The following is a 26,020-nucleotide window of genomic DNA, read 5'->3' on the forward strand; positions in this document are numbered from 1 at the left end:
CCAAGTGTAATATGTGTAATATCTTTATGTATGTTGGTAAATAGACTTCGGTGAACATGGTTTACAAAGGAGTTTTATATACAATAATTACCTGTTGTTCAAGTATCTTTATAACTCTGGTTCTAATGTAGATACAATTGATATATTTGTTTTGCTGTCTGCTGTCCTCTTGGCCAGATTACTCTTAAAAAATAAATTTCTAATGTCAACAAGATTGTTTGTGAACTGGATAAATAAAGGATAAAAGTCACTGCCAAAAACTGGTTGCAGCTTCTACCTGTTCCAGGAATGTTGCTGGTTGCTCAAAGTGACCTGATATCATTAATGAGGGAAACATTTGACATGTTTCACATATTATAAAACAACAAGTTATTCATAGCAGGTTAAATACGAGCAATCAGTTTAGGGCAAAAACCGGAAATCAGTTTTTGGCAGACGATCATTTTTTGGCACAACATCGGTCATTCTTACACATGTACTGTGTCATATAACATATATAAACTAAATATCTTTGAAACTGATAGAATCTAATCTTTTGTTTGTTTTTACACAGCACTTTATCAAACTGTTGTCTGCTACAGAGTTACAAGTATTATACTAATAATACAGCACCCACCATCTCCTGCTTGCATATTTCTGAAAACATCTGAGTGGTGTGGCAGCCACGAGTGAGCCCTGCAAACCCTGTGGATGGACGATGCAGTGGACAGTGGGAGGATCCTAAAGCTCTTTGCAGACCACCCTGTGTGATTCTCCACTCGCTGACCAGAAAAGACAAACCGCAGGTCTCAGTTGCAGCACCATCCACGTCTGATCTTCAGTAACACTGCCAGAGACTTCCTGTAATCTATTACAGTTGTAAAAGAAACGGTCCAGGACCAGGTCACTCAGCTTAATCCTGTCTGAACAACTGTAAATATTGTTTTTTCATCTTTACTGTGTATTTGAAATATTCTTGTTTAATTGTTTTTGTTATTTATTTATTGCTATCAAATAAATATCCAAGTAATATTGTTCAAAGTTATGTTCATAAATCAAATTGAGTCAATTTATTAATACCATAAAACCTTCAAACCAATGCAACACATAAGAAATATATTCAAATAAACACATTTCTCAGTACGTAACTCATTTGGGAACTGATCTTTCTAGAAGTGAAACAGTCGGTCCATCCTCTCCCTGCTCTCCTCTCCTCTCTTTGCTGCCTCATGTCCTCTCTGATGAGGTCTAGCAGCTCATCATCTTCTCCTCTTCCTCCCTGTCGTAGGTGGCTTCGTCATCGCTGTCGTTTTGGTCACCCACTGCTGTGCTTGGCCCTGGGGTGTCCTCGGGGAGAGAGGACATTAGGACAGGAGGCTTAGTGGAAGGCATCTGTCCTATCACCTCATCCATGAGGGCAAACCAGGGCCAAGCACAGCAGTGGGCTTCCCACTGACCCCTCTCCTGAGCCTGGATACTCGCAATCCTAAAGGCAGAGGAAATCAAAGATGACAGCAGGCAAATAAAAACACCACAACTCTTAGTAGTTGCACATTTATTAACTTGTGTTCTTAAGAATCATCTTCTTGATAACACACAGACGTACTTTGTATTCTTTAAAGTTATCTCATGTCTTCTGGCCTGCAAGGGGGTGACTTTCAGACACCAGAGGAACGCCGTGTGGACATCACAGGTCAGCAGCGGTCCGTGAGTGGTGTGGTACCGGGCCACGGGAGTTGAGGCTCCGCTGTGAAATTTATGGTTTTCAGGGTTTGTATCGTTAACTCGGTTTCCCTGGGTCTTTCCCTTGTTGTAGTTGTGCGTCTTATTTTGAAAGAAATATTTACACGTTACCATAACGACCAGAGAGCATTAAGCGGCAGAGAGGAGGACGTTACTCTCAATGTTGGCACATTTTCAGGAGGACGCTGCTAATAAAGTTACACAATTACTCAGTACATTCACGTTTGTTATTATATTTACAAAATACCAGTTTTTGTCTTGGTCATTTTATGTGGTTGCATTCATCCGCGACACCTTAAAGGCTCCGTGTCTGTGGCGCAACAAAGGTTGGGGACCGCTGCTGTGCAGCATGAGGGTTAATAGGACCGCACTAATATGAATATGATGTGTACATTGATTTATTCTTGTACCTCCACGCCGTAGCGGCCCAATTCTTCACCCCAGTGAAGAGGTGATCGTTTTCTCCTCGTTTTAATAAATTAAGCCGTTTGGTCTTTGTTCCCCACAACATGTCACCAATTCAAAAAATCTAAATTAGCTGTATCCATCCATCCATTCGCTTCCGCTTATCCTTTTCAGGGTCGCGGGGGGCGCTGGAGCCTATCCCAGCTGTCATAGGGCGAAAGGCGGGGTACACCCTGGACAGGTCGCCAGTCTGTCGCAGGGCTAAATTAGCTGTATGTAAGTGGCATTACATGAAAAACCGCGGGACCCGCAATACAAGCTGGTTTACGGTTATTTAAATAAAAGGAACATGTCTCTGCAGATGCCCAAAGCTTAACAACACGGCCGCTACAACAATTTAACTTTTGTACAACCAGATTTTATATACTTACATTTGAAAGTGTTTTCCTCTTCGACCACCATCGTTATCAGGAACAAATCTCCTGTATGACCCGCAATGAATCCTGGGATATAGTAGGACACGAAGGATACATCGGACCCATCCTTAACATTTGGGTAAAAGTAGGACGCATTTGTCGCTCTTTGAATTCGGACAGCCTTCGTCGCGTTGCTGTGACGTCATTGCCTCCAAATATGGCATTTTGAGCATCCTTCCCCTGAATTCGGACACAGCGAGTGACTCATGGTGAAAGCAGCCATTCATCTGACCTCAGTCTCTCCTTTCCTAATGACGATGTCCCTCCGTCTATTTTGATATGACGCTCCTCCACAGCTGTGCATGTCCTCTGACTGTGAGGCCTGGGTGCTAGATGTTACCAGATGCTGTTGTTGTTGCTGTGTGTTACTAGTTTTTGTTTTACCACAGGCACGAGTGTAACGATGGTCCTCCTCAGACCAGCTGCTGCTTCCTGTCACGATCAGCTGGTTCCAGGAGGAACGTTCCCTGAAATGCTTACAGAGCGTGTGTGAGACGTGCTGTTTTTATTGGTCCAGCAGCAGAAAATAAAACTGATTACATTTTGTACAAAAGTTTAAAAACATTCAGAAAAAGTCTCATCATCATCATCATCATCATCATCGTCGTCGGTCTGACTCGACTTCGGTCAGACCGCAGGAACATGTGACTGGAAGTCATGTGTGCTGGTGCTTTAGTAAATAGCCTCGTCCATGTTGTCATCGCTGTCGCCGCCAAAATCCTCGCCGTTATCAAAGTATGACATGATGTAATCCGTCTCCTGCAGCGCCAAGAAAACATCAATTAGAGCCTCAGAAAATCCACGAGATCAATCCCATGTTACAGTGGGGCAAAAAAGTATGTAGTCAGCCACCGATTGTGCAAGTTCCCCCACTTAAAATTATGACAGAGGTCAGTAATTTGCACCAGAGGTACACTTCAACTGTGAGAGACAGAATGTGAAAAATAAAATCCATGAATCCACATGGTAGGATTTGTAAAGAATTTATTGGTAAATCAGGGTGGAAAATAAGTATTTGGTCACCTCAAACAAGGAAAATCTCTGGCTCTCACAGACCTGTAACGTCTTCTGTAAGAAGCTTTTCTGTCCCCCACTCGTTACCTGTATGAATGGCACCTGTTTGAACTCATCATCTGTATAAAAGACACCTGTCCACAGCCTCAAACAGTCAGACTCCAAACTCCGCCATGGCCAAGACCAAAGAGCTTTCGAAGGACACCAGGAAAAGTATTGTAGACCTGCACCAGACTGGGAAGAGTGAATCTACAATAGGCAAGCAGCTTGGTGTGAAAAAATCAACTGTGGGAGCAATCATCAGAAAATGGAAGACATACAAGACCACTGATAATCTCCCTCGATCTGGGGCTCCACGCAAGATCTCATCCCGTGGGGTCAAAATGATCATGAGAACGGTGAGCAAAGATCCCAGAACCACACGGGGGGACCTGGTGAATGACCTGCAGAGAGCTGGGACCAAAGTAACAAAGGTCACCATCAGTAACACACTACAACGGCAGGGAATCAAATCCCGCAGTGCCAGACGTGTTCCGCTGCTGAAGCCAGTGCATGTCCAGGCCCGTCTGAAGTTTGCCAGAGAGCACATGGATGATACAGCAGAGGATTGGGAGAATGTCATGTGGTCAGATGAAACCAAAGTAGAACTTTTTGGTATAAACTCAACTCGTCGTGTTTGGAGGAAGAAGAATACTGAGTTGCATCCCAAGAACACCATACCTACTGTGAAGCATGGGGGTGGAAACATCATGCTATGGGGCTGTTTTTCTGCCAAGGGGACAGGACGACTGATCCGTGTTAAGGACAGAATGAATGGGGCCATGTATCGTGAGATTTTGAGCCAAAACCTCCTTCCATCAGTGAGAACTTTGAAGATGAAATGAGGCTGGGTCTTCCAACATGACAATGATCCAAAACACACCGCCCGGGCAACAAAGGAGTGGCTCCGTAAGAAGCATTTGAAAGTCCTGGAGTGGCCTAGCCAGTCTCCAGACCTCAACCCCATAGAAAATCTGTGGCGGGAGTTGAAAGTCCGTGTTGCTCGGCGACAGCCCCAAAACATCACTGCTCTCGAGAAGATCTGCATGGAGGAATGGGCCAAAATACCAGCTACTGTGTGTGCAAACCTGGTAAAGACCTATAGTAAACGTTTGACCTCTGTTATTGCCAACAAAGGTTATGTTACAAAGTATTGAGTTGTATTTTTGTTATTGACCAAATACTTATTTTCCACCCTGATTTACCAATAAATTCTTTACAAATCCTACCATGTGGATTCATGGATTTTTTTTTCACATTCTGTCTCTCACAGTTGAAGTGTACCTCTGGTGCAAATTACTGACCTCTGTCATCATTTTAGGTGGGGGAACTTGCACAATCGGTGGCTGACTAAATACTTTTTTGCCCCACTGTATTAACAGATTAAACCCAGATTGGTTTCTGACTGGCTGCATTTTAAACCAGTTAATTCCAGTTTAGAGCAGAAGACATCCTGCAGGTGTGAACAGGACGTCCCAGTGACATCACTGATGATGAGATTAATTACCTTTAGAGATTATCTGGGATTATTTGGTTACACCCTCGTTAGAGGAGCGTTTGAATAAACTGATCGATCTGGTCTCACCTCCTCGAACTCCTCTTCGTCATACTCCTCCTCTCCCTCTGCCTCCTCCTCCTCCTGCTTCTTCTTCGTCTCTCCCTCCTCGTCCTCTGACGTCTCCTGCTCCTCCTTCTTCTCCAGGCTCTGGCACAGTTAAGGTGGACTCGTTAGTTTAAGGTGGAACCAGCAGGAAGCCGAAAGTAAACTTGGATCAATAAAACCCAACTCTGTGACACTTTATTAGGAACACCTTCAAACTGAATTAACGTTACAATTTTTTTTTAAACATCAAACGCTCCACGCAGCTGACGGAAACAACCAAACTCAGAAATGTGGAACGTGACTCACAGCGAGACTAAATCCAGACTCACCTCCAGTTTGAGCAGCACCTCCTCTTTATCCTTCACACCCTTCTTCTTCATCTGAGGAGGAGGAGGAGACTGAACGGCAGCCGATACACCTGAACACACACACAGCGCACCGCTAAACACCAGACCATCACCTGTATACACGGAGTGTAATCAGAGTACAGAGTGTAATCAGAGTGTACTGACTGTCTCTGGCAGGTTGCCTGACGTGGACTCGGAGCTCTCTGGGGAATCTCTTCCAGTCTGGAAAACAGGGAGTGGTTAACAGCACTGTGTACTGCTACTGTGAAGTATTACTGTATAGTATGACTGTGTACTGCTACTGTGTACTGCTACTGTGAAGTATTACTGTATAGTATGACTGTGTACTGCTACTGTGAAGTATTACTGTATAGTATGACTGTGTACTGCTACTGTGTACTGCTACTGTGAAGTATTACTGTATAGTATGACTGTGTACTGCTACTGTGAAGTATTACTGTATAGTATGACTGTGTACTGCTACTGTGAAGTATTACTGTATAGTATGACTGTGTACTGCTACTGTGTACTGCTAGTGTGAAGTATTACTGTATAGTATGACTGTGTACTGCTACTGCATCCTGTATTTATATTTATTTTATACCTGAAAATTTTTATCCCAAATTCTTCTACTGAGCATGTGCAGAAATTCACCTGGTTTCTGATTGGATAAATCCTGAAAAAACAGTGAATGCTGCTGATTTTTGATTAATCACTTGCTGTGGGCGGAGCCTCACCTGGAGCCCAGTCCAGCAGCTTGTCCATCTGCTCGCTTCTGTTGTACTTATCAGAGTAACGCTCCACATCTGGACAGGAAACATGAAGCACAGGTGAGACTTTCACAATAAAGCTGCAAATCATCAGCGGGAAGACGAGCGAAGTGTGACGTGTGACCTCTGACCTCTGTGAGTCACCAGCGGCTGGATGAAGCAGGGCAGACTCCTCATGGCGCCTCTGAAATCCTGCTTCAGGGCCAACAGATACTCCGCCTCCTCCCCGCCTGTCAGGGGGAGGGGCTTCCGCTCCATCACCTTGACAAAAGCAAGGCATTAACGCGATGTTCCAGCATGCATTGCTTTCACCACTTTAATGACTTAATTTTAGACTTAAATTACAGCCTGTCTGTGTGCATTGATCAGATTATTGATCAGTGATGGAAGACAGACCTCTGTCAAACTCCTGAACACATCAATAATCAATAATCAATAATCTGAGAGGACAAGAAGCTGAGTGCTGAGATAACATGCGGCTCAGATTGTGGTGTTTGTAACCCTGTAACCAAAATATCCGAAAATGTTATGTTTGTGCATAGATGAGGATTTGTGTGTTTGTCGTGGCTGCGGGTCTTTGTATCTGCAAACAGACCTTAAAAATAAATAAATCGTGTTTTTGTAAAACATATTTACACAACTACAACGTCTGAGTTACAAGTGCAAAATATTTACGACCAAAGTCTGAGCCAATAACACGGCGTTTTATTATCAGCATGAGTTATTGGCGGGAACTGAGTGACATCATTAGGTCACACCTAGTCTGATGCTTATCCCCCCCCCCCCCCCCCCCCCCCCCCCGAGTGGTGCAGGTGAGTCTCTTACAGGAAACACAGGTGTGGGCTGCTGCACCGATGGAGGTGGAGCATCTCCTTTGACTGTTTCCATAGTGAAACTTAGCATCCTCTGCCCCCGCCCACGTGCCGCCATCGCTACTCGGATGGGTCACACAGATCCACTCAGCAGTTAGAGCAGAACCTGGATCAGAACCAACGGAACACAATTAGAACTCCACCCGTCTCCAAAACATGCGAGGCTGAAGTGGAGGCGGGGCTAACAGTGTGCGTGAGTGTGTGTGTGTGTGGGGGGGTGATGTCTGCAAACAAACGTAATTATCAAAACAGACATGTGACAGGACGGTCCTCTGCTTCATCAATGAGACCATGATGAAGAACTCGAACCCATAATGTTTCCACACCACTGAAGGTTTTTCTCTTTTCAACCAACGGCAGTCACTCTCCTCTCCAAATAACTTCTGCTTAGCTTTCCGAGCTTCCCTCGTGTCCTCTTAATTGTTGTGACACGTGTTCGAAACGCAGAGAGGTGCGCTCGATTTGCCACACGGAGCAGCGCCAGAGTAAAGCATGAGGGAGGGGCTAATAATTGGCTCAGTCATTTTTAATGATCGTTGAAAGCCCAGATCGTAATTTAGATTAAAATTCGATTAATTGAGCAGCCCTATGTCACGTGTATCGGGGTGAGATGATACATGACTGATGATTTGCGTGACTTTTTCTTCAGTTCACATGTGACAGCTTGCAAGCTCTCCAGAGAGTGATCCGTACAGCAGAACGCTGCTGCAGGATTGCTCTCCCCCCGCTTCAGGACACCTACACCAGGAGATGCCGGACTAGAGCAGCGCAGATACTGAAGGACCCGTCCCATCCTGGCAACAAACTGTTCCAACTTCTGCAATCTGGTAGAAGGTTCCGCATCTTCTGGGCAAGGACGGAGAGACTCAAGAGGAGCTTCTATCCCCAAGCCATCCGTGCCCTAAACACACACACCCGCCCTCTCACATCATCTATAATTGACTGAGACAGGACTCTTCCAGACACTAAACCAAGGCACAATGTACATTTCAATTCCTTTCATTTTAAATATGTTTATATTGTCTATCCTGTAAAATAGTCAGATGTCTATTCATATTAATGTACAGAATTCACCTGCTTGCTGCTACTACTGCACATTCACCCAGTGTATATACTATATATATATAATGTTCTTCCTCTACTGCCCCCCCCCCCCCCCCCCGCCCCCATTTTTGCACATGTCGAGGAGCGTGTCAGGCTACATTTCACTGTGTGTTATACTTGTATAACTATGCATGTGACAAATAAAGAACCTTGAACCTCACAGGTGACACACACGAGAGATTCAAGTAAACCCGAGTAACCGGATTAAAAAGCCAAAGCTGTTTGAATGAAAAAGATAAGACATGACATGCACATTATGTGCACATTATGTGCATGTCATGTCTTTCTGTGTGTATGGAGACAGAGGCCAATCACGGTGTGGGGACAGTTCCCACCTGGACACCTGGTGAGGCGGACCTCCAGCAGCGGGTTGTAGCTGTTAACCGCTGTTAGCATGTGTTAGCATGTGTTAGCTGTTAGCAGCGGTGTTAGCGGAGCTCCCTAACCGTCAGTGCGCCTCTCTCTGCAGCCTCAGTCCGTCCCGTCGCGCCTTCTGACTCCGCTCTCTCTCATCTCTTCCTCGGGTCTCTGTCGGAGCAGCTGTCCTGTTTCTATGCGCTAAAACATCTGTTCACATCTGTTTACGTGCTGCTCCGCGCCATCACAGCTTCTTCTTTTTCTGCGGCGTGCTGCTGCTTCGGTCCGCCATCGCCACCTACAGGTCAGAAGTGTTTCCGACGGTTTAGCTCAGGCGTGTCAAACTCCCTGCACAGGGGCCTCTTCCGGCCCGTGTCACCTCCAGTTCCGGACCATAGATTCACGTAAAACATATAATGCTGTTTGGTCCTGGAAGTTCCTTTTTGTTAGGAGGATTTACTTGTTGTGGAGTGCAACAGCTCTAATGTGTACACAAGTGTCTGCATTAATATCGTGTTAAATGATAGAAGTGCTGTCATGTGTGTGTCCAGAAACAGAGGACTAATGTGTCTGACTGTTAGTTCACTCAAAAGCTTCAGTTAATTAAGACTGAGGAAAAAAGATTTGCACTCACATTTGCAGTTTTTATTATTATATAATATTTGAAATTAAACCTATAATACCCTTTGTATCATGATCAACATGTGCCATAATTTCAAAATGTTATGGACAAAACTGTTTTTGTCTAAAATTAACATTGTTTTTAACAAAAAGTAGCCATAAATGCCCAATGTATCAGATGCGATAAAAAAAATATATAATAAAAATATATCATACACAACACGATGCTGCAGAAAAAATGTGGATTTTGTTATAAGGGTTTATAAACATCTCAGTTCCAAAACATGAGAATTTTCTGGTTATTTTTTGATGGCCTGGGTCTTACAGGGTTAAAAACAAACACTTTGTACTCCTTGAACATTAAGGTGGCCCTCCAGTGCCAGCCCGCTCATTTGAGTGTGAGACGCCTGGTTTAACTTCTTCTTTTTGTATTAGCACCGTCCACTGAGCTGGGTGAAGGTCCGAGAATCAGCAGCACGGGCGTGATGGTGCCACAATAATAATAATAATAATAATAAATTTTATTTATGAGCGCCTTTCAAGTCACCCAAGGACACTTTACAATAGGATAAAACACTTAGTAAAACAATGGCAGAATAAGAACAATAAAATAAAGCACAAGATAAAATGAACAAACAGTGGATTCACAGTGAATATGCAGATTTGAACAGATGAGTTTTGAGTTGGGATTTAAACTGGGGGAGAGAACCAATATTTCTTATTTCAGGGGGCAGAGAGTTCCACAGCCTGGGAGCAGAGCAGCTGAAAGCTCTGCTTCCCATGGTGGTGAGGCGGAAGGAAGGTACAGTAAGCTGGACAGAAGAAGAAGAACGAAGTGAACGGGCAGAACAGGTGGTGGTTAACAGGTCAGAAAGGTAAGAAGGAGCGAGGTTATGAATGGCCTTGAAGGTGAGCAGAAGAAGTTTGAATATTATCTGGATTTTCACTGTGAGCCAGTGAAGTTCCTGAAGAACAGGTGATGTGCTGGTAGGAGGGGTTCTGGTGATAATGCGAGCAGCAGAGTTCTGAACCAGTTGAAGCTTATGGAGGGATTTTTGGGGGAGACCATGCAGAAGAGAATTGCAGTAGTCAATACGGGAGGTAACAAGACTATGTACAAGAATGGACGTAGACTGGGTGGAAAGAGAAGGAAGCAATCTGTTAATGTTACGTAGATGGAAGTAGGCAGAACGGGTGAGGTTATTGATGTGTGATTTATAAGAAAGTGTACTGTCTAGGATGACACCAAGGCTCTTAACCTGAGGAGAAGGGAAAACTGTGGAGTTATCGATGGTAAGTGAGAAATGGTTCGCCTTCAAAAGGTTGGATTTGGTGCCAATAAGGAGGATCTCAGTTTTATCCTCATTGAGCTTTAGAAAATTAGAGGTAAACCAGGATTTTAACTCGGATAGACGAGTTAAAATCACAGGTGAGTGTTACACAATAACAGTGTAACACTCACCTGTAGATTGATCAGCTCACCTGTGGGATCAAAGCTGGAAGCTCTCAGCTTGTCCGTCTTCACTGAGACACCTGCCACGCTGCCCTGGATCTGCTCTGTTATTGGCTGCGTGTCTAACCCTGTGATTACTTCCTCCTTTCTGTTTCTTTGCCCCACTTTCTCCTGTTATTACATGAGTATCTGACCTTTGACCCTGTGTTCCACTTTCTGTTTAAATTTCAGTTCTTTGAATTCTTACACTTGCTGACTGCCCCCTCCACCTCCACCTGTACTCTGTCCTGTTAAAGTGCTCGTTTGGACAGAGTGAGACCACAGCAGGATGTTTGAGCTGAAGGAAGTGGGCGTTTAGACTGAACCAAAAAACCGCTGTCAGTGCCGCCTTATCAGCTGCTGTCTTCAAACACGTACCGTCTGCACCTCAGCAGCAGGTACAGGTGAGGACCTGCCTGCAGCACACCTGCACACCCGAGTCAATTCAGACTTCTACTAAAATAAAGCCAGCAGAACCCCTTCCTTCATTTCCTTGGTCTGGTTTCCTGATTTCCATCCTCTCCCATACTCCCCTCCTCCCACCTCCTCTCTCCTCCCTGCCCGCCCCCCGTTGTAGGCTCCTCCCCCTCAGCCCCTGAGTGCAGGCTCAATTTGAAGTCAGACTTGCAGAGTTCAGCAGCGCATGTGAGCTGCACAGGTTTCAGATTCAGAAGAAGAAGGTGCAAAGGAAGAAGAGCAGTGCTGAGACCTGCGTGCATCTGATGTTCTGGATTTAACCTAAAGCATGAAGAAGACGTGGAGCTGGACGCTGCTGCTGCTGCTGGAGGGACTCTGCTGCTCAGGTCAGACTCACACTCACACTGACTAAACCAGTTAGATTACAGAATAGCGTGTGATGAGGCAGAGCTCATTCAGAAAACCACAAATGAAAGATCTGAAAAAATGTCATAGCTCAGAATGAGAAGACATGAAGTCACGTGACAGTAAAATGAAAAACAGCAATAAAAGCTTGATTTTCTTCATTCCTTGTAATTCTCTGTGATCCTTCCTTTCCTTTTCCTGTTTCCTTTAATGCCTCCTTTTGTTTCTTCCTTTAACTTTGAAAGGTCACCTATTATTCCTTCCTTTCTTCTTTATATCTTTGATTATGCCTTCATTTCTTCCATCATTGTTTTCCTCTCTTTGTTTGTTTACAGTCTCTCAGGTGTTTTCTTGGCTCCTTTCTGGACAGTAAAACATAATAAACTGGTTTTAACTGGTCCCAGTGTGTCTGTGAGGCTCTGAACTCCAGTTTGGTTTAAAGTTCCCATCTCTATGAAACCACAGTGTGTGTGTGTGTGTGTGTGTGATGAGGACAGAAGGTCACGTTCATATTCATCAGACTCATTTCTATGCAGTAGACTGAGCGCGCTCAGTGTGTTTTGTTGTTGAACTTGATGTGTCGAGAGCGAGAAACTCTCCAGACTGTCAGTCAGCTGATGAACCAGAGCGCCCAAGAGCTGATGGGAGGTCTGTGCAGGTCTGTGGGGTCTGTGCTGGTCTCTGGGGGTCTGTGCAGGTCTGTGCAGGTCTGTGCTGGTCTGTGGGGTCTGTGCTGGTCTCTGGGGGTCTGTGCAGGTCTGTGCAGGTCTGTGCAGGTCTGTGGGGTCTGTGCTGGTCTGTTAGGGTCTGTGCTGGTCTGTGCTGGTCTGTGCAGGTCTGTGGCGGTCTGTGCAGGTCTGTGGAGGTCTGTGCAGGTCTGTGCAGGTCTGTGGGGTCTGTGCTGGTCTGTTAGGGTCTGTGCTGGTCTGTGCTGGTCTGTGCAGGTCTGTGGAGGTCTGTGCAGGTCTGTGCTGGTCTGTGGGGGTCTGTAGGGGTCTGTGCAGGTCTGTGCAAATCTGTGGGGGTCTGTGCTGGTCTGTGCAGGTCTGTGCAGGTCTGTGGGGGTCTGTAGGGGTCTGTGGGTGTCTGTACACGTCTGTGGGGGTCTGTGCAGGTCTGTGGGGGTCTGTGCTGGTCTGTGCAGGTCTGTGGGGGTCTGTGGGGGTCTGTGCAGGTCTGTGGGGGTCTCTGGGGGTCTGTGCTGGTCTGTGCAGGTCTGTGCAGGTCTGTGGGGGTCTGTAGGGGTCTGTGGGGGTCTGTGGGGGGTCTGTGCAGGTCTGTGGGGGTCTGATTGGCACACCTGAGCACTCTGGTAAAAATCGAGCTGGTAAACAAAACTCAGACTGTTAATTGGCGTGATTAGCAGTAGTGGGATGGGGTGGGGGGTGGGGTCGGCGGCAGATGCAGACATGTGACCTGGAAGGGGGTGGGCAGGGTAACAGTCTGGTTCTCAGGGCTCAGACCTCCCGTGTCTGTGGGGAATCCATTGTCAGCACCATGAAACCGTGAAGTTCACGGTCAGAGCGGCGTGTGACATCACACCGCAGAATGGAAGGGAGGGGGGGGGGCAGCTCTCATGACCTGCAGAGGCCTCGGGGGGTTCAGTTCAGTTCAGGGGATTTAGGGGGCAGGTTAGGGTTAAACGGGGGGTAGGGGTGGGGGGCAGACTGTCTGCTCCAGTGTCTTAAAAACCCCACCCCCATGGCGGGGACCCAGATGGGAGGCGAAGGATTAAATCCTGTAGGAGGAGACATGTGACATCATCAGCTGATCAGACAGCTGTCCTCCACCTCCATCACAACTCCTCCTCCTCCTCCTTATCATCATCATCATCATCATCATCATCATCATCATCATCAGATGCTTCACTTGAGCAGCTCGATGGTTTGAAACATCAGCTGATGTTTTTCTGAGTCGTGATCTGTGAGCATGACTCGCTATCACACACCTGCTGAACACGAGACACAATACTGCCCACGATCCAGGTTATTTGTCTGTGTCCACTGACGTCCTCCAGAATAAAGACGCCTCTGGGTTGATCCGTGGCCAGAACTGCATCGGCTTCTTTATCGAGTCACAGTCTGAATAAAGCAGGGGTGTCCAACTGCAGTCCTCGAAGGCCGCTGTCCTGCAGGTTTTAGAAGTGTCCACTGATTTAAATGGCTAAATGACCTCCTCAACATGCCTTCAGAGGCATGGTAATGAACTAATCATTTGATTCAGGTGTGCTGACCTAGGGTGAGGTCTAGAACCTGCAGGACACCGGCCCTTGAGGCCTGGAGTTGGACACCCCTGGCATAAAGCACGCCCTGCTGTGGTCCAGATGTGTTGTCACGGGACACCAAAAGGTGTGAACGGTCCACACCTGGTTTGTACACCTACATGGTGTCGGGTCCGATCTCGTGCTGATGATTTCCTGTTTAAACCAGTTTTGACTTTTCCTGACGTGACGTCATCAGGATTCATCGTTGCTTTTATAAAGAGGAGTGATGTGGGCCCATTGCCGGCCCTGTGCCAGCCCGGTGTTGGTGCTGAAGGAAGATTTTGACATGTTTTCCTGTTCTCCTCTTCAAGGAGATGAAATTGGCCTTTAGAGTGATTTGTGCTCAGAGTCTGTGGAAACAAGCGTGAAGCTGTATAAAGAGGCTGAAGTGATGGATGTTTATGAGGAGCTGCAGGCCTGGAGGCGTCCTGGGGTCCGGCAGCTGCAGGGTTTGGTGTGTTTGGTTGTTTGTGGGATCCTTTGGGGGTGGGGTGTTGTGTCTTGGTTAACTTTTGTTTCTCTATTGTCGTCGTTCACACTAAAGGATTTGGTCCTGCTGCCAGACTCAGTCTTTCCTCCCACAGCATCCTCTCAAAGAGGCGATGGGGAGGAGGGGGGGAGCCTGGGAAAGTCACCTCAACCAAGTTCAAGTTGAAAAGGGCCAGAGGAGGGAGGAGGAGGAACGATGCATTCACTGAACAGCATAATAAACAGACACAAGACCTGCATTGGTCTTTATCTGAGGGGGCCCGCAGAGAGGCTGATCTGTGCTGTGTTTGAGGGGTGGCTGTAGAGCAGGTGGCGGTTTAGTTTGTTGCTCCAGCATGCCAAATATCCCTGGACAAGATGTTAGGTCCACTTTGCTCTCTGACACATCCATCACAGAAAGAATTCTGTAGAAATAATGTGTGGTATAAATTGCTCTGAGGTGGAGCAGGAAAGCGCTGTAGCAGTTCGTTCACCACGTGATGGAAACAACACACTGCAGACCTGAGCCCCGCTGCTTTCTGCTTCTTGTTCAGTCCAGGCCTTCAGATGATGAGAGGTGTAGTAACACGTAATTTAAAGACCTCAGTCTGTGTGACAGACCTGATTGATTATAATTGGGTGCATGCAGTCTTCTAACGTTCCCAGTTTATTTATAACAAACACTGGCTCTGATTCTTTCAGTACATATACATCATTGCCATCTTTGTCATCATTGCCATCGTCACATTCATGTGTTCATCATAGCCTGAGGGTCAACGCGAGCCCTGAGTTCTGCCTGCCGGAGTCACCTGGATACTGCTTTGGGCAGGTGTTTCCAGTCATCATCATCGCCACCTCATTGCCACCTCCTCGCCCTTATTATCATCATAACCCTCATCTCCACATCTGCCTCCTGTCAGTGAGTGTTTGTGTTTTTAAACCTGCTTCACCATCAGAAACGTGCACTGAGACTCCGCCCCTGACCCTCCTGCTTCCCCTTAGGTGTGCTCGGAGCGTTGGAGTTGGCCTTCTTGAAGGAGCCTGGTGATGTTATTGCGGTCAGGGGCCGTCCCCTGATGCTGGACTGTCAGGTGGAGGGGGAGGGGCCTATCGCTATCACCTGGAGACTCAACGGGGTTCCCATAGCGACTGGTACCAGAGCAACAGTGCTCACCAACGGCACGCTGCTCATCAGAAATTTCTCCAAGAGACGAGAGAGCAACGAGACGGATGCCGGAGAGTACGAGTGTGCAGTGCAGAACCGCTATGGCATGCTGGTCAGCCGCAAGGCCCGCGTCCAGCTCGCATGTGAGTTGCCGTCCACCCAAACACACAAAAAACATCAAACAAACCTCACAGTAACACACACGTGACCCACCTGTACTAACGGTCTCTTCTCCACCTCCCACCAGCCCTCCCTAAGTTCCTCTCTCACCCAGAGTCCATGCATGTGGATGTAGGGGGTGTGGCCAGACTCACCTGTCAGGTGAATGGTATCCCAGAGGCCAACATCACCTGGCAGAAAGACAGATGCTCACTGAGCACCGATAACCACAGGTATGTCTTTAGTGAAGTGTGATGAGATTAAATTTTAACGTATAAGGATTCAAGCCTGTTTGTATATGCTTTGTGTACAGGTACACCTTGCTTCCTAATGGCGTGCTGCAGATCACCGGCGTTCAGCGGACTGACAGCGGTTTGTTTCGCTGCATCGCCTCAAACATCGCCAACACTCGCTACAGCCACGAAGCCCAGCTGACTGTCACTGGTAAGACAAAACTGAGGGCAAGGTTCTGTAAGGCAAAACTCACATAATTAAAGACTGAATGCCCGATTTGGGGGTAAAAAGAGTCCAGACTGAGGGTAGAAGAGTCCGGACTGACGGTAGAAAGAGTCTAGAGTGAGGGTAGAAAGAGTCCAGAGTGAGGGTGAAAGAGTCCAGACTGAGGGTAGAAAGAGTCCTGAATGAGGGTAGAAAGAGTCCGGACTGAGGGTAGAAACAGTCCGGACTGAGGGTAGAAAGAGTCCTGAATGAGGGTAGAAAGAGTCCAGACTGAGGGTAGAAACAGTCCGGACTGAGGGTAGAAGAGTCCGGACTGAGGGTAGAAAGAGTCCTGAATGAGGGTAGAAGAGTCTGGACTGAGGGTAGAAAGAGTCCAGACTGAGGGTAGAAGAGTCTGGACTGAGGGTAGAAAGAGTCCAGACTGAGGGTAGAAGAGTCCGGACTGAGGGTAGAAAGAGTCCAGACTGAGGGTAGAAGAGTCCAGACTGAGGGTAGAAGAGTCCTGAATGAGGGTAGAAGAGTCCTGAATGAGGGTAGAAGAGTCCGGACTGAGGGTAGAAAGAGTCCAGACTGAGGGTAGAAACAGTCCGGACTGAGGGTAGAAGAGTCCGGACTGAGGGTAGAAGAGTCCTGAATGAGGGTAGAAGAGTCCGGACTGAGGGTAGAAAGAGTCCAGACTGAGGGTAGAAGAGTCCTGAATGAGGGTAGAAACAGTCCGGACTGAGGGTAGAAAGAGTCCGGACTGAGGGTAGAAGAGTCCTGAATGAGGGTAGAAACAGTCCGGACTGAGGGTAGAAAGAGTCCGGACTGAGGGTAGAAGAGTCCGGACTGAGGGTAGAAGAGTCCTGAATGAGGGTAGAAACAGTCCGGACTGAGGGTAGAAAGAGTCCGGACTGAGGGTAGAAGAGTCCGGACTGAGGGTAGAAAGAGTCCGGACTGAGGGTAGAAGAGTCCGGACTGAGGGTAGAAACAGTCCGGACTGAGGGTAGAAAGAGTCCAGACTGAGGGTAGAAAGAGTCCAGACTGAGGGTAGAAGAGTCCTGAATGAGGGTAGAAACAGTCCGGACTGAGGGTAGAAAGAGTCCAGACTGAGGGTAGAAGAGTCCTGAATGAGGGTAGAAGAGTCCGGACTGAGTGTAGAAAGAGTCCAGACTGAGGGTAGAAGAGTTCTGAATGAGGGTAGAAGAGTCCGGACTGAGGGTAGAAAGAGTCCAGACTGAGGGTAGAAGAGTCCAGACTGAGGGTAGAAGAGTCCTGAATGAGGGTAGAAGAGTCCTGAATGAGGGTAGAAACAGTCCGGACTGAGGGTAGAAGAGTCCTGAATGAGGGTAGAAGAGTCCGGACTGAGGGTAGAAAGAGTCCAGACTGAGGGTAGAAGAGTCCTGAATGAGGGTAGAAACAGTCCAGACTGAGGGTAGAAGAGTCCTGAATGAGGGTAGAAGAGTCCGGACTGAGGGTAGAAAGAGTCCAGACTGAGGGTAGAAGAGTCCTGAATGAGGGTAGAAGAGTCCGGACTGAGGGTAGAAAGAGTCCTGAATGAGGGTAGAAGAGTCCGGACTGAGGGTAGAAAGAGTCCGGACTGAGGGTAGAAGAGTCCTGAATGAGGGTAGAAACAGTCCGGACTGAGGGTAGAAAGAGTCCTGAATGAGGGTAGAAAGAGTCCTGAATGAGGGTAGAAGAGTCCAGACTGAGGGTAGAAACAGTCCGGACTGAGGGTAGAAAGAGTCCGGACTGAGGGTAGAAGAGTCCGGACTGAGGGTAGAAACAGTCCGGACTGAGGGTAGAAAGAGTCCTGAATGAGGGTAGAAAGAGTCCAGACTGAGGGTAGAAGAGTCCAGACTGAGGGTAGAAAGAGTCCAGACTGAGGGTAGAAGAGTCCTGAATGAGGGTAGAAACAGTCCGGACTGAGGGTAGAAAGAGTCCTGAATGAGGGTAGAAAGAGTCCTGAATGAGGGTAGAAGAGTCCAGACTGAGGGTAGAAACAGTCCGGACTGAGGGTAGAAAGAGTCCGGACTGAGGGTAGAAGAGTCCGGACTGAGGGTAGAAACAGTCCGGACTGAGGGTAGAAAGAGTCCTGAATGAGGGTAGAAAGAGTCCGGACTGAGGGTAGAAGAGTCCGGACTGAGGGTAGAAACAGTCCGGACTGAGGGTAGAAAGAGTCCTGAACGAGGGTAGAAACAGTCCAGACTGAGGGTAGAAGAGTCCAGACTGAGGGTAGAAAGAGTCCAGACTGAGGGTAGAAGAGTCCTGAATGAGGGTAGAAGAGTCCTGAATGAGGGTAGAAACAGTCCGGACTGAGGGTAGAAAGAGTCCAGACTGAGGGTAGAAGAGTCCTGAATGAGGGTAGAAGAGTCCGGACTGAGGGTAGAAAGAGTCCAGACTGAGGGTAGAAACAGTCCGGACTGAGGGTAGAAAGAGTCTAGAGTGAGGGTAAACAGAGTCTTGGGGTGTTTTTGAGGGTTTCTGGTCTTCTGGACACAGCTGCAGGATCCAGGATCTACAAGGAGCCCGTAATCCTGTCCGGCCCTCAGAACCTCACCATCAATGTCCACCAGACCGCCATCCTGGAGTGTGTTGCCACAGGAAACCCCCGGCCCATCGTGTCCTGGAGTCGCCTCGGTAACGCCTCCTCCTGCACTCATTGATCCAATCATTAGTATTGATTACCTGTTAAGATCAGCTGTGTTAATGATGGTGTCTGTGTGCGGTCAGACGGCCGGTCCATTGGCGTGGAGGGGATCCAGGTTCTGGGAACAGGAAACCTGATGATCTCTGATGCCACTCTGCAGCACTCAGGCGTTTACGTTTGTTCGGCTAACAGACCGGGCAGCAGGTCCAGGAGGACGGCGCTTGGACGCCTCATTGTACAAGGTAGGTACGCTTGCACACAGCAACAACACATCAGCTGGCCAAATGTGACCGAGCTGTCCTCACCTTAAACATTCAAACTTTTCACCTTAGAAGTCCTGCAGGTCAGATCTTTGATCTTCAGACTGAGGGACATTTCTGGATGTACGGCGTCTGTTCTGTTTGAATAAACCTTTATTTCTATTCACACTAAGTTTCAGACAAATGCATTCGGAATGGTTGTGATTATCAGAGAAAGTCGGTCAGGCACAGCGATGAAGGAACTGCTGCTGGTTGAAAATGAGTCATTCTCTGTCCTCCTTTCAAAGCGAGTTCTGGTTCTGGTTCTCCTGAAGGAGCAGCTTTTGGTACTGAAGTGACTCAGATGGCGGGCAGCGAGTCTGATTTGCTGGCCCCTCATCAATGATTGGTGTGCAGACTGAAACAAACCTGCTGCTCCTTCATGACTGACACTTCTCCTTGAAAGTTGGGCGCGTAGGATGTAGAGCCAATCATCCACTAATAGGAAGATCGGTGACTCAGTCCCAAATATTCCTGGGAAAGATGCCCTCAGATGCATCCACCAGAGTGAGGACGTCAGACAGGAAGTACAGGTGCAGAAAAAAGTGCTGGTGTTATGTGTGAATGAGGCAGTGCTTCGAGCACTCAGGTGGAACAGGAAAGAACACGATTACTGACCAATAAGATCCTCAGAACAAGCCTAAGGCAGACTTCCTGCGAACACAGCGGCGAGCAGCTGCAGAGCAACCGCTCCATCTGTTCAGCTCCACCTCATCATGTCGAGTGTGCAAACACACATGCAGTGTGCGTGTGTGTTCATCTGTCAGCTCTTGAACTTGACTGGTTGTGTGTCGAGTTCAGTTCAGCCTGCTGCTGTCGGACTCTTCACCCCCAACATGTGACTTCTGACCCTCTCTGTAAATCAGAGAGGTGACAGCAGCACCTCAGAGTTCACTTCCTGTTCACGTGAGCGCGTCAGACGCATTTGTTTCTGAAACCGTGAGGTGTTGATGATCTTATATGTGAGTTTGTGGGAGAAAAACGCACTGGCTGCAGCTTTTCCTGCAGTTTCTGGGTGCGTGCAGCCATGTGTCATCTACGCAGCAGGCACAGTGTTTTCCCACACACGGTGGAAAGACCAGCGCACAGCCCCGAGGACTCCATGTGGTTCCGATCAGAGTTTCCTCTGCAGCTCCACGCAGACGTGTGAGACGTTCAGGGACTCCTGTCCTGCTCGCTCAGCTGCAGCTCAGTCAGAGGTCATGTAGGAGGAGGGGTCAGAGGTCACACAGGCCCATTGTGAACGTGTGTGTGACTGAGAGCTTCATGAGAATCTGGATTAGCATGAGAAGAGCCCCACTTCACAATGAGGACTTTATTCCCACTGAAACTCCGTCTGTCACTCTGACACTCAGACTTGCAGACTGTCCTCACCACAAAAACACGAGTGCACAAACGGGCAGGGCCACAACAGACAGCCTCGGTCTAAACCCGACCGCGGCTCCTGCTCTGTGTGATGATCCAGCTTTCCTTGTCCTGCATGAAAGGGTTCATCCCTCATGCACCCATCTGAAGTCAGTTTGACTTAACGCACAAGTAAAACCACCCAAAGTGCTTTCCTTTTTTTTTTTTTAATTCATATTTTTATTAAGGTTTCAAAAGCAGGCATTCACAATATGTACATCATGTAAGCATTCTTCATACTTAGGTTATCTGCCTTAGATACTGAAATAGTATTTTAATTTACATCCAAGTCATAAATGGTAAATGGCCTGTATTTGTATAGCGCTTTTTCTAGTCCCTAAGGACCCCAAAGCGCTTTACACAACCTGTCATCCACCCATTCACACACTGGTGATGGCAAGCTACAATGTAGCCACAGCCACCCTGGGGCGCACTGACAGAGGCGAGGGAAGAATACTTACAACGATAGAAGTAATTGAAACCATCACATAATCCGAAAATCAAAAAACAAAAAACAAAACTAACACCCAAAGTGCTTTCCACTCACACAGTATGTGACGAACATGTTGTTACACAACAGCATCCAGAGGAGATGGCTCACACATCATCAGCGGCAGCGCCCACAGAGACCTAAACAGTAGGAAGAAGAAGCCACCGTAACAACCTTCTTTTCACCGACACGTCCACGTGACTCCCATCAGAGACAGACGCATTAACATCAAATCATTTCTTCTATTATTATTATTATCATTATTGTTGTGTTTAATTCAGCTTATTTCTATTGTTAGTTTCAGGGTGCGTCGTTTTCTTGTCTGTAGCTGGTGTGAGTTATCATTTTATCACATCTGAGTTGTTTTTACAAAGACGACTTCATCGTTTTACACGTGTGCCACTGTGAAACTAACTGCAAACAAAAAGCACGCGTGACAAACATGTCAATCAGAGACACGAAAATAAAAGCGAGGAGACGCAAAATGAACAAAAATATTCTCAGCAGTTTAATCAGAAGAGTTTTTAAAGATAAAGTCTTTTATTGTTGCCGTGCATCGTTCAGGCTGGCGTACAGCCCACACAACAACAACACAGAAACAGAACAGAAAATAGGAAAGTACAAATACACAAAATACAGTCCTGCTAAAAATGATAAAAAGTGTGTGTGTGTGTGTGTGTGTGTGTGTGTGTGTGTCAGATATGGGGGTGGACACATAAATACATTTTATTTGTGGAGGGATAATGACCGTTGACCTCCTAAGATACAGAACCCCAAGTTCAAGAGCAACACACACACACTTTTATAAATGACTCCTATTCATACCTCTCCCCTCCCCTGTGACCTCTGACCCCTGACCTCCCCCTCTTTCCATTCAGAGTGGGAGGGGGCGGGGCTCTTGTGGGGTGACAGAGATGTGTGTGTACGGTTTCCCTGTAGCCATGGAGATGAAGTGGGTGGAGACAGACAGCTCTGTCTGTGTGTGTGTATGTGTGTGTGGTGGTGGGGTCAAAGGTCAAAGTGCTGTTCAAAGATAACAGAGACACAAGCTCAAGTTTTCATTCTGAGGACACGGCGTGTGATGATAACATGATGCGTTTTTAGTGATTAGCTTTATGTAGCGAGTTATTCATCCACCAGGTGGCTCCAAAGACTCAGCATCACCTTTGAAGACATGTATAAACCTCTGTTACAGTTACATTAAATATAAATTAAATACGTGTTAGCGTTTTGACCTTGGGCTCGTGGCTTTTCTCCCCGTTACGGCGCTGCTACGATGTTTGATAGCGTTCCTCACTTGTGGTATTTCTGAGGTTCTTTAGATAAAATGAGCACGTCTGTGTCACAATACGGCTGTGTGCAGGCAAGAGTAGGACCCAAACGCAAACTCGCAGAGACGAAAAGTAAACTCAAAAAGCACAGCTTTATCTCTGGCGTGGAGTGGGACACGAAAAACAACACAAAACTAAACTAGGAAAACTAAAGCACAAGGAGCCACAGGGAAAAATCACACAGCTATGAGGGAGGACGCAACCCTGACAAAGAGAAACATGGGGCTTAAATACACTGAGGGATAACGAGGGGGAATGAGCCACAGGAGGAGAGCACAGCTGGGAGTAATTAAGCAGGACGAGACAAGGGAAGCAAAACTAGAAACATTAACATAGGACAGACTGTCAAAGTAAAACAGGAAACACACTGACGGGACTCAAGACGTGAACTTAACAGAACATAGGGATCTGAAACATGGAACAGAAAGGCACAGTAGATCAACAAGAACATAACAACACCACAGGGGAAGAGTAAAACAAAATGCAGGGACACAGGACCTCTTTCAAAATAAAATGGGAAACATAATGAAACGCAAACATGACAACATAAGAAACACAGACGTGAAGCACATGAAGGACAAGGGAGACTTAACAGGGGTTGGAAACACAAGGGGAATCTAATAAACAAATGAACTTAGATAACCTAATGAACAAAATAAACTCAAACTTAAAACGCTGGGTCAAAAGACCCAGGATCATGACAGTCTGTCTGATTCTGACAGTTTTCCTGGTCGTCTCCACTCGTGATGGTGCTGCGGCACATCCCCCCACAGGCCTCACAGAGAATAAGTTTTCAGAGGGTAAACCACCAGCTCAGGTTTGCCCTGTGTTGAAATTGTAACGCTCTGTCTTCTGGACCGCAGCTCCTCCAGAGTTTGTTCAGTGGCCACAGTCTGTCTCCAGACCAGCAGGGGCCAGCGCCGTCTTCAGCTGCACGGCGTCCGGCGTCCCCGACCCCCACCTCATCTGGCTGAAGAATGGCAAACTGCTGATACCCAGCGGCAACGTCAAGCTCACCAACGGGAACACGTGAGATCCTTCTGTTTACGCTCAGAAGGTCTTTCTCTCTGTGAGGTTACTGCACGGTTTAACATCCCACCTCTTCTCTGCCACCACCTGCAGGACGCTCGCCATCACCCGCATCACCCCCGAGGATGAAGCCATCTACCAGTGCATTGCCGAAAACAGCGCTGGCACCAATCAGGCCAGCGCTCGCCTCGCCATCAGCCAGGGCTCAGAGCTGCCCGAGGCCCCCAGCGGCCTCCAGGCGGCGGCGCTGAGCTCCAGCAGCCTGCAGCTGACCTGGGACCAGCCGGCAGAACATGTGAGCCAGCAGATCATCGGATATGTCCTGCACATCAGGAAACTGGGCGGTGAGAGACGGGTGGGGTTGGTATTTTTAAGTCTGAGATCGTCCGTGTGAGGAGACTAGAAATGAGATTTAAGGGTAATGACGTGATATGAACTTTCTCTGTGGGGGCATAATTACTGGTTCCTGATTGCCTGGAGACTGATTGGTGCGTGTAACCGATAATCCCAATCAATCAGTCTGCAGCACCATCACCGACTGTGGTTGCTTTCACCTGTTTGACCTTTGATCTGTGACCTCCTCAGAGCCGGACAGTGCTGAGCTGCAGGAGGCCGTCAGTAAAACCACCTTCAAACACGAATTCAGCAACCTGGAAGCTGCCACCACCTACTCCATCTACCTGAAGGCGTACTCGGCGCTGGGAGGCAGCCAGCAGTCTGACAGCATCATGGCCAGCACGCTGGGCGGTGGTAGGTCACCTCTGACTGCTAACACTGAAAACACTCACACTATATCTAATATCTATAAAACCTCGCCATCTGAAGATGGTGCCACAGCATTCCAGCCTCGGAAAAGGACCTCCACCTAAAAGTAATCTCCTGGGTCTGAGTTCACGAGGTGTTTCAGATCTACTCACAATGACGTGAAAACATTAGCTGAAGCCTGCTATGAAGGTCTGCAGCTTGGTCCTGAATGGAGCTGATGAAGCTGTAGATTTGTAGGATGGTAAAAGTTTCTGGTAAAGATGCATCGGTGTAAGGGCAGCGCTTCCTACCACACACAAAGAGAAGGATTGGCTTCATATTAGTGAACAGTAATCTGATCAGACGTTTGATAGAAGGATGGTGCAGGTCCACACATCTGCCAGCAGAGGGCACACCCACCCAGCCTGAGGCTTTAAGCACCATCTTTATGTTTCAGAGGATGAATGCAGAAACACTGTTTGATGTGTTGATGTCATGAACAGGGTTTGACCTCAGAGGTGCGGGCCTGGGGTGGGGTAGACCTGCTCTGATCACAATAAAACCATGTTTAAACGTTTTGGAGATGCTGTCTCTGTGAATGACCGCAGGCACTGTCTGCCCCACAGTTCCCAGTCCTCCCAGTTTCTTCACTAAGGTCCTGAACCAGACCGCCATGCAGGTGTACTGGGAGCTTCCGAGCAAGCCGGGGAAGCTGGAGGGCTTTAGACTGGAGTACCGCAGTGTTTTCAACCCAGAAGTGCAGGGGCAGGAAACCTTCCCAGCACACATCAACACCCACACCATCTCCCACCTGGGTGAGTATGAGGCTGGTGTGTACAGGCAGCCCGACAGGAAGTGGATACAGCATTGTGATAATCTGTTTGTTTACTTCCTGTAGAGCCGGCGGCCATTTACGAAATCCAGCTGGTGGCGTTTAACGGGAACGGAGACAGTCCGTCCAACCGCCGCCTTGTATCTCTGGCAGAGGGAGAGAGAGCTGCAGCAGGTAGGAGCCTGACCTCTGACCTCTTGCACACCGTCACCAATGGAAGCAGTGTAACATGTGATGTTTGTCGCCCTCAGCTGGTTCAAGCTGTAACTGCGATCAGGCTGACAGCTCGACGTCCGCTCTGCTGGTCGGCCTTCACAGTGGCCTAGCCTGCATCCTCTGCTGCCTGCTGCTCGTCCTGCTGGCATACAGACGCAAGTAAGGCCTTCACCATCATCGTCCTCACCGTCCTCACAACCACCACCGCCATCATCGTCTTCATCATTCTCACTGTATTCTGTGCTCAGTTTTTTCTGCAGGAAGGGGGAGAGCTGGGAGACTCCACCCACTCTGAATGGCGTCAGTGGTCCTAAAGGCCACACACCTGAGAGCTTCGAGCTCAGCCAGGTAAACACACACACACACGCCTGGATGATTATTAAGGGATGGTCCTGATCCAGAGTTCGGGGTCAAATACCTGCCTGAGGAAACACCTTCCTGTCAATGACCCCCTTCTCCCTTGTTCCGCCTACAGAGATGCGATTCCACCCTTCCTCCATTGATGGTCATGGTTGAACCTGCTCTACCTGTTCACCTGGGCACAGGCACCGGATAAAACACCACACATTTCCCCCCCACCCCCGGACGCCGGCCTGTGGCGCCTTCTCTCCTCCTTACCACATTTAGGATAAGAGATTAACGCATAGATTATAATGATGATGATGATTTGTCTGAGGAAGCTCCAGGTGGCGTCTGATCCCACAGGGAGACTGAACCCGTTGAACTTGACTGCTGTGACACCAATCCCAAATGAGGTTGTCTCCAGATCAAAACCAAAGCGCAATTCTTCACCTGTAAACACACAAATTGTTGGTCACATGACTCTGGCTCCTCCCCCTGTGCGTTCAGATGCTGATGCTTACTTCCTGTTGAAACCAAAAGCTTTTT

General features: G+C 47.8%; 3 protein-coding genes across 4 annotated transcripts; 1 reads left to right on the plus strand and 2 right to left on the minus strand.

Annotated features, from left to right (window-relative positions):
- Positions 1-1,188: 1,188 nt before the first annotated feature.
- On the minus strand, positions 1,189-1,836 carry LOC146623641 (uncharacterized). The gene is made up of 2 exons (XM_085366068.1): positions 1,586-1,836; positions 1,189-1,465 (listed from the first exon to the last, which is right to left on the minus strand). Exons 1-2 carry the CDS (start codon positions 1,834-1,836, stop codon positions 1,228-1,230), a joined length of 489 nt encoding a protein of 162 aa, XP_085222194.1. The 3' UTR covers positions 1,189-1,227.
- A 1,146-nt stretch (positions 1,837-2,982) lies between these two features.
- polr3glb (RNA polymerase III subunit GL b) lies at positions 2,983-8,960 on the minus strand. 2 transcript variants are annotated; one of them, XM_085366056.1, is made up of 8 exons: positions 8,799-8,960; positions 7,202-7,354; positions 6,508-6,637; positions 6,344-6,412; positions 5,772-5,828; positions 5,589-5,677; positions 5,242-5,361; positions 2,983-3,362 (listed from the first exon to the last, which is right to left on the minus strand). In XM_085366056.1, exons 2-8 carry the CDS (start codon positions 7,304-7,306, stop codon positions 3,276-3,278), a joined length of 657 nt encoding a protein of 218 aa, XP_085222182.1. In that variant the 5' UTR covers positions 7,307-7,354; positions 8,799-8,960; the 3' UTR covers positions 2,983-3,275. The 2 variants fall into 2 exon arrangements, with proteins under 2 accessions (XP_085222182.1, XP_085222181.1); XM_085366055.1 differs by having other exon boundaries at positions 8,688-8,960.
- A 2,607-nt stretch (positions 8,961-11,567) lies between these two features.
- On the plus strand, positions 11,568-25,688 carry LOC146623643 (immunoglobulin superfamily DCC subclass member 3). The gene is made up of 14 exons (XM_085366057.1): positions 11,568-11,625; positions 15,378-15,683; positions 15,788-15,932; positions 16,013-16,143; positions 18,640-18,777; positions 18,871-19,029; positions 23,175-23,340; positions 23,434-23,684; positions 23,926-24,090; positions 24,711-24,899; positions 24,983-25,090; positions 25,168-25,291; positions 25,381-25,480; positions 25,608-25,688. The coding sequence occupies exons 1-14, from the start codon at positions 11,568-11,570 to the stop codon at positions 25,686-25,688; spliced, it is 2,121 nt and encodes a 706-aa protein (XP_085222183.1).
- The last annotated feature ends 332 nt before the right edge of the window (positions 25,689-26,020 follow it).

Source organism: Diplotaxodon limnothrissa, linkage group LG11, assembly GCF_057381915.1.
Source record: "Diplotaxodon limnothrissa isolate DT_005_m linkage group LG11, D_limnothrissa_male_GT1.1, whole genome shotgun sequence".
Taxonomy (NCBI): Eukaryota; Metazoa; Chordata; class Actinopteri; order Cichliformes; family Cichlidae; genus Diplotaxodon; species Diplotaxodon limnothrissa.